The sequence below is a fragment of the Sinocyclocheilus anshuiensis genome, unplaced genomic scaffold (genome assembly GCF_001515605.1).
Source record: "Sinocyclocheilus anshuiensis isolate Anshui unplaced genomic scaffold, SAMN03320099.WGS_v1.1 scaffold1468, whole genome shotgun sequence".
NCBI classification, from domain to species: Eukaryota; Metazoa; Chordata; class Actinopteri; order Cypriniformes; family Cyprinidae; genus Sinocyclocheilus; species Sinocyclocheilus anshuiensis.
In genome coordinates this window covers 212116-220739 of record NW_015546129.1, presented here as the reverse complement: position 1 = coordinate 220739, position 8624 = coordinate 212116, and the positions used below count along the sequence as shown (strand labels likewise).

The window sequence follows — 8624 nt, the reverse complement described above, 5'->3', positions numbered from 1 at the left end:
TTTTTTTTTTTTTTTTGAGATGTAGCTTTTGAAGTTCCTCTTGAAAAGTTCTTCTGTCTCCTCTGTGTCTCTCAGTTCAGGTCCCGGGTCCGGCTCCGAATCTGCAGGTGGTCTCTGTCAGCACTGCCTCGGTCACACTGAGCTGGGAGAGACCCATGACTGGAAATGCCGAGATCCAGACCTACAGACTCTTCTACAGCGAGAAGGGCCGAGACTCGGAGCAGGTGAGGACGCATGAAAGCTCGAAATCAAGCTGTAGACGGAAAAACACACACACACACAAAAAGAACAAAAACAGTTTAGAAACGTTATTATATCGCAGACATAAGCTCATTAACTTATGACTACCCATATTTACATGTATAGATATTCAGTATTCAGTGAGTTGGCCTAATCTGATGAATGACAGACTAACACAGAAGTACCATGATATTATCATAGGATTTGCATTGTATTTATTTATTATAAAACGGAGAGTTCCGGTCCTTGATTCTGATTGGCTGAGCCGCGTTCGAAGCTGTTGTAAAATACTCTACAAACAAACACCTTTGTTTACTTCTGTGCTGCTCGGCAACCACTTTGTTGCAACCACAGTTTTATAAAAGCAATAAGCCCCGTGAAGCCGTGGTTTACAGTGAATTTATAACAGCTAAGGGGGTTTACTCCGCTTTGCGTCGTACTACGTAACAACGCCCCTTAGCTGTTATAAATTCACTGTAAACCACGGCTTCACGGGGCTTATTGCTTTATTTTATTTATTTATTTGTTTTTTTACTTGTACCATAGTAATACCATGAAATTATTTGGACAGATATCATGCTTATACTGTACCATGTTTCTTATACATTTTATACAATTATTACATTAATTTTATACATTTTATATATATTTTTTAACACTTACTAGTGTAATACATTTTTTACAAATGTTTTTACACATTTATTGTGGTAATACTTTTTATGATGTTATTTTTTTTATGTTTACTATTGTAATACCGTGTTTATATATATATATATATATATATATATGTTTACACATTTACTACGGTACTACCATGTTTTTTACATCTATTTTGTGCACATTTACTGTGATCATGCTTGTAACACCATGCATGTAATACAGTGTTTTTATATATATTTGAAATACGGTATTAAAATAGTTTTTGGGAGATTTTCTATTATAATATCATGTTTTTACATATATTTTTGCACATTTACTATGGCAGTACTGGGGGGGGAGTTACTATTATGCCATGTTTTTACATATATTTTTGCAAATACACCTTTTTTTTTTTTTTTACATTTACTATGGTAAAACCATTTTTTACATGTGTTTTGTGATCATACCCAGTTTTGGCCATCGGTTTTTTTTTTTTTTTTTTTGATATTTACTGTTTTATTACCATGTTTTATTATTTTTTTTTTCAATATAATTTTACAAATTTACTTTTGTAATACAATGGGTTTTTTTTTTTTTTCAAATTGTTTTGCAATTTACTACGGTAATAAATTTTTTAAAACATATTTTATGTCCATTTACCATGATTTTATCCTGTTTTTTGACCGTTTTTTTGGACATTTATTATTATAATGCCATGTTTTACATGTATTTTGTGTGCATTTACTATGATATTATCCTGTTTTTTTTTTAAGTTTTTTGGAAATTTACTCCAATACACATACCATGTTTTTGGCACACTTGTTTTGACATGTATGCTTGTTTTTGTACATCATATCATGGTAATACCACCCTGGATTACCATAAATATGCTATAATATATGAATATGGAAATCGTTCAGTAGCATAGTATATATCAGAGTACCCTGGTATGATACCACCACAGCACTTTTTGTAAAGGCGGTGTGAAATACACTGGTAGTTTTCACTTGTAAAGATGTTAGACAACCATATCAAGGGTCAGTAACATAAAAGTCTTAAAGAAACAGTAGCAGAAACGGCCTGTTTTTTTTAGTGGTCCAAAAACTTGTGCCTGTTTTAATGTTGACTTTAAAAAGCTAAAATTCTAACAGTGCAGGTTAATTGATGTTTGTGTTTTTTCTGCAGGACATGGACGTCACAGGCCTGTCCTACACCATGACGGGCCTCAAGAGGTTTACAGAGTACAGTTTCAGGGTTGTGGCGTACAACAAACACGGCCCCGGCATCTCCACTGAAGATGTTGTGGTCCGAACGCTGTCTGACGGTGAGCTTCGTGAAATCTGACGCTTAGACGTGTTACTTCGAACCTCCTGACTTCATTTTCCTCTGCCGCCCGTTTGATTGTCTCTCTCTGCCTTGACTTGGACTTCAAATAGCACTTAAAGGTGCCTCCGTTTAGATGAAGATTTGACATTCACACAGATTTGTCAGTGAGTTGATCTTAGTATTCATGAGCATGTTTTTGTGTCAGTGTTGTCACGAGACTCGTGTAAGTGACATGCTGACATGATCGCTTTAGTTCAGACTTAAAGCGAAACCATTAGCATACAGGAAGGCAAATGTTTTTAATTGGTTCAGTAAAGCTGAGGGCTTACTTGAGTATGAAACGACACAGAAAACCAGTGCATGTAAAGCCGGATATGCAAAATAACATTTTTCCAGTTGATCTGATTCAGATATATTTGATTAATTATTTGAGTACAGTTCCTTTCTACACTTGTCCTCAGACCACTAAAAAAATTTTTTTTTTTAGAAATTACAGTGCTCAATGTGGTGGCTGAATATAGTATGTTTGTGTGTTTGTTTATTTAAATAATATTTATTTATTATTACTCATTTTTATTGATTAATATAATTTATTTTTGTTTCATTTATATTTAAATATGATTGCGATTTATTTTATTAATGATCTGAACACAGCTCCTGTCTACAGCCCACACTTCCACAGAAGTGAAGAATTTATTATAAATTGAAATATTTGATATTTAAAATTTTTTAGTATTTAATAAAAATATATTTTTAAATAGTTTATTTATTTAAATCAAATATTTTTTATTCAAACAATATTTATTTAGTTACTCTGATATGCATAAAAACTTAAACTAAAAAAATATATATTTTATAAATAAAAATATAAGAAAAGTCTGCATTGGATTAATTATAAATATATCAACATATCAATATATTCTCTAACCATTTCTTTCCAAGTTATCGCTGACAAAATATTTCTATTTCTATTGTATTTATTTATTTATTTTATGTGATACTCTAATATGCATAAAAATAAATATTGCTTAAAATACTCTGTTTTTTAGTTTAAAATAGCTTTTTTTTAATAGAGACTTGTCGCAGTTGGATGAATTATACATATATCAGAATAACAGTGTATTTGTTTGCATTTCCAATTTATCGCTGCCTTTGAAGTCGCATTTGAAATCAATTTGGTGCAGAACTAAATTCATGCACATTAAAAAAGCAGCAAAAAGCGATAAAAAGGTTACTTTTAATGTAAAATAAGGGGAAACTTAATTATGCTTCCTGACTTAAATCAGCCTCAGGAGTGTAACTACGATGCCTTAAATCCTCCAGTGCTCACTTGAAAGAACAGGAGACAGAAAAAGCAGAGTAAAGCCAAAAATAAACACCCGTCACCGAGTCTTTGAATGTGTTTGTCGTCTCAGTAATCAATCTGTTGTGTTTCAGTGCCGAGCGCTCCTCCGCAGAACCTCACTCTGGAGGTCCTGAACTCAACGGTGAGATCCTCTTTCATTGGTCGAGAGCTCTGCTGATGAATGTTTCAGTGCTGTGTAGTACATCAGCTCTTGTGGGGTTTGAACCTTCATGAAGAAGACACCTCAGGCCAGGAAAATAAGCCATACAGTAACTTAAACACTAGAATTGCTATAGTTATTGATGTTACTGTAAAATCATAATGTAGGAAGCATTCAGAATTTTTCTGACTAATACTAGTTACAGTCATAAATAATGCAAGTTAATACAAGTTGTCAGTTTTTTTGATTGTTTTTGTTTTGCAGTATTGTGACTAGTGATAGATCGATATATTGGCCAATATTCTGCCATGTTGAGATTACTGAGAATAACAAAATGAAGAGTAATGTTAAGACGTCTTTGTGACATTATTTCTTTGACTAAGCAATGAAGTATTTCCCCGAAAATTCTCATTATTTAATTTTATTTCTTATTTTTTCTCTAGGATTATTGTCATTATATTCTCATTACTATACCAGCCTTTTTTTTTTCCTTTTTTTTTTTACATCTTGTTCGTTTATTTATTTTATATAGCATATATTAAAGACAGCATAAATACTAAAATAATTTATAAATGCTGTATACTTTATTTGTATTATTTTGTTTATTTTTTACAGTAATTAAAATATGGGTGAAAATATGCTTAACTGTCATGAAAATAATGTCACAATGCATATATATATATATATAATTTAGTTTTTTATTTTATTCTATTATTATTTTACAGTAATTAAAATATTGGTGAAAATGTGCTTGTCGTGAAAATAATGTCACAATGCAAAAATATATATTTTTTTATTTTTATTATTTTGTTTTTATTGTTTCTTTTTTTGTTTTACGGTAATTGTAAAATAATGTCACAATGCAAAAAAAAGATAAGATGAATTTAAAAAAATATCATAATAATAATGGCCCTAAAAAAATAGGCTCAGTTTAAAAAAATAAAATAAAATACTCGGCCGGTATTTGGCTCTTTTGAGATTATTCACATCAGGCCACATGGCCAATTAATGGTCAAAATAAAGCCTAATATTACTATTATACTATATATATAGTACTATATAGTATTATTTATAGTACATTATGATTATTTCCACAATATTATTTTAACAACTAAGAATCTTGCCCAAAATTATCGTCATATTATGTGTATGTATGTATATATATATATATACATGTGTGTGTGTGTGTGTGTGTAATTACTTTGCAGTAATAAGAATATAGGAGAAATTGTGCTTCATTGTCATAAAAAATAATGACACACTGCTAGCCAAAAATCTTAATGGTCCCAAAAGTAGACCGATTTTTGCTTATGCAAAACGTAATATCTTAATTCTTTTCATTTCGGGGTGAAGTATGACTCGGACATGCTCTTGACAGTTTTTGTGAGGTTCATCCAATCAGTGCTATTTTAGCTGAAACTGTAGTTAGCACGGAACGTTTCTGTAAGAGCCTGTAATACGTTACTTTAAGTCTGTTCAAATGAGTAGTCCCTACCCGAAAGAGAAGTTAATGATTCATTCTCAGAGAGTGTGCATGCTTCCCACCGTCAGTCAGAACTGATCCTGGATCATCTCCTGTTTCATGAAGCATACTTGGGTTTTTTCTTCATTCATTATTGCGTAGCCTGAAGGCGTTGCTCCTCTCAGCTGACAGCATTAGCTCTGACACACTCTTTTCAGGTGCACCTGAAGAACTTGTGACCTCTAGACGCTTATATAATGCGCTCCACTGCTCCATTAAAACGCACTCACTTTTGAGACTCTACTCATGCTGAAATGGCTTTGCTTCGTCTCCAAGCTCACCATGTGTCCTGTTTTATGCCCCAGAGCATCATGGTCCGGTGGCAGACGCCTCCCGCTGGTACCCTGAACGGAGAGCTGACGGGGTATAAGCTACGCTACCGGAAAGGACTCAGGAGAGCAGACGCAATGGAGATCTCAACCACACAGCTCTTTCAGCTCATTGAGGGTACGACAAACCGCTGTTATTTTAGTCTGATTTGTGTACTAGTACAGTATTTATTCATATTTTTTATTTTAGCAATTTTATGTGCTTTTGTCATTTTTATTATTTTTTCTTAATATATTTCTATATAGCTGTAATATTTTTTTTAATTAATTTTAGAACTGCAAATTATTTTTATTTCTGTTAGTAAACATTTTTAATTTTTAATTTAAGTTTTTTTTAAATGTATATTTACCAAATGTTTAAATTTACATTTTTATTTCTGTTAGTTGCCAAGGAAACATTGTTAATTTTCGTTGAAGTTTTTTAAATGTATAATATTTATCAAATGTTTAAATTTAATCTAATATCAGCTTTATTTAGTATTTTTTTGTGCTTTTGTCATATATATATATATATATATGGGTTGTTGACATATATACCGTACATGTGTCCTATGGTGTAACAGCAAAAATTTGAAAATAATAATTATTCATTATTAATAATTAATTTCTTGTTAATAATTGTTAATAATATACAAATAGCATGAGAGAGATTTTTCTTCATTGTTAGTTTTTTTTCTAAATTTTTGCCGTCACACCATAGGACACATTTACGGTATATTTGTCAACTACCCATATATACATATACACACACATATATATACGTATAAAACATAATTTTAATTGCAACTTAAACTTATTTTTATTTCTGTCAGTTGCTAAGGTAACATTTCCAATTTTATAGTTTAAGTTTTTTAAATTATTTTTTTTATCTAATATTCATATTTTATTTAATTAATTTGATTATTATTATTATTTCTTAATAACTTTAATATGTTTTTATTTAAATTATCTTAGAACTGCAATTTAAACTTATTTTTATTTCAGTTAGTTGCCAAGGCAACATTATTTTCATTTAAGTTTTTTTAATTGATTAAAAATTTTTTCATGTAATATTTCTTTTATTTTATTTCAACTTTATTCAGTAATTTTAATGCTCTTTTGTCATTTTTATTATTATTTTTTATATTTAAAAATATACTTATTTCAGGTAGTTTAAAATAAAAAATATATTGTTTTATCTTATTTTAGCTTTATTTCAATAACAGAAAGCAATTTTGAATAGTTTTGATTTTAATTAATGATAATAACACTGCTACAGAAAAAATAATTAATTAATGGTGAAAAAAATAAATCCCTCAGAGTTACAGGAAGGGACTCGAGTCATATCTAGCATATCTTTTGACTTGAACCCGTAAGAAACCACTAAGAAATGGGCAAAAACTTTTACCATTTTCCACAGGAAATCTAAAAAATGTGTTCAGCAATATTCATAAATCTTAAGAAAAGTGTTTAGGTTGCTGAGTCAAGAGAACTGCTGCTTATGTAACACATAGTTTGCATATAATTAAATTTGCCGAATGGTGACAATGTTACGGGTTTTGTTGTCTTCAAGGTCTGGAGAAAGGAAAGATGTACACCGTGAGAGTGTCAGCCTCCACCGTGAACGGATCCGGACCGACGACGGAGTGGATCGCAGCCGAAACCTTCGAGAACGACCTGGACGGTAAACAAACACGCCACTTTTCATGCTTCACGTTGACTTTCTTCCCCGCAGCGTCCTGCAGGTGTGACTCTCTGTGTGACCGACTGATGTGTTTGTTCGGGATGTGAAGAACTTGAAGGAATGGCGGTATTCCTCACAGAGTTCATCAATACTGAAAGAGCCGCTGCATAATTCACTCGTCCTTCCGCTGGAGGAGTCTGTTAAAGGCGTAGAGGGGAATCCTGAGAAAATGGCATTTGTTTAATGCACTTCTATTGTTAAATGAAAAGCCTTTGAATTATTTGGATTAATGTGTCTGTTTAAAGACACAGAATGCCATAAGAAGTGCAGCACAAAAGCAAACTTTACACTAGCGCATCGCTGCTACAGTGAATTCAATTGATTTCAGGCTTGAGAAAACGCTGATGTGATTACTCACGACACCGGGCTCGTGTTAGGTTACTGCCACAGCTGTTGTGTTAGATCTGTGTGGAAGAAGTCAAAAGAACAACTAGCACAGGACATCCACCACTGTTTCCACTATTAGCGTATTTTTAGGGCCATTTTTGTGTTTTGTGAAGAGCCTTCGGAGTCATTCATTTTACTCCAAAATGATGAGGGAAATAATAATACATTTTGTACATAAAATAAAGAAATTAGGTCTATTTTAGGGCCATTACGGACATTTCTGGGCCTTTATTTTTAGGGCTATTTTTTGCATTTTGTCAAGAACTTTCTGGGTCTTTCAAATCAAGAGGAAAATAATAAATTATATTTTGCATTAAAAAAATTGTTTAATTTTAAAACCATTATGGCAATTTTTGGGCCATTTTAGAGCAATTTTTGCATTTTTACCTTTATTTTCATGATAATTAAGCACATATTCCCCACAAATGTATGCTACTGTAATAGGAAAAGTGTTTGTTTATTATTTAAGTAAAGCCCAATTGTTTTTATACATCATGGTATTATTTATTGCATGGCATTAAATGTATTTATTGGTTATTTAAATAAATAAATAGTGAGAATTGCATGTGATAATGAGAATTTAAGGGAAAAAATGTGCTGAATTGTCATTAAAATAATGTCACAATTTACAGAATCATAATGGTCCTAAAAATAGACTTTGTTTTCGTTTTTTAAATTATTATTTATTATTATTATTATGGGGTCCCAGACATTTCCTTTTGAAATTCACCTACAGTAATAATTGCAAGCCATATTTCTGAGTTGAAGGAAGCTGCTGGTTTGTTGTGAGAGTAACATTTATAGCACGTTTTTCTCTTCCGTCCTCATCAAAGAGCAAGTTATGGGAACAAACAGACACGGAGACATTTCAGCCGATTTAGGCGACTAAGTTGGATTAATAGTGGCAATTGGACGTATGGAGGGACCCAGGCACTGTGTGTGTGTGTGTGTGT

At 31.7% G+C, this 8624-nt stretch overlaps 1 protein-coding gene across 1 annotated transcript in view; it reads left to right on the top strand.

Moving 5' to 3' along the window:
* LOC107701041 (neogenin-like) overlaps positions 1–8624 on the top strand; it is an 81598-nt gene that overhangs the window by 56479 nt on the left and 16495 nt on the right. Inside the window, exons 10-14 of the mRNA XM_016502957.1 lie at positions 76–224; positions 2065–2203; positions 3643–3692; positions 5538–5679; positions 7114–7224. Of these exons, the coding sequence (XP_016358443.1) occupies positions 76–224; positions 2065–2203; positions 3643–3692; positions 5538–5679; positions 7114–7224 (591 nt within the window). The remainder of the gene's footprint in view (positions 1–75; positions 225–2064; positions 2204–3642; positions 3693–5537; positions 5680–7113; positions 7225–8624) is intronic.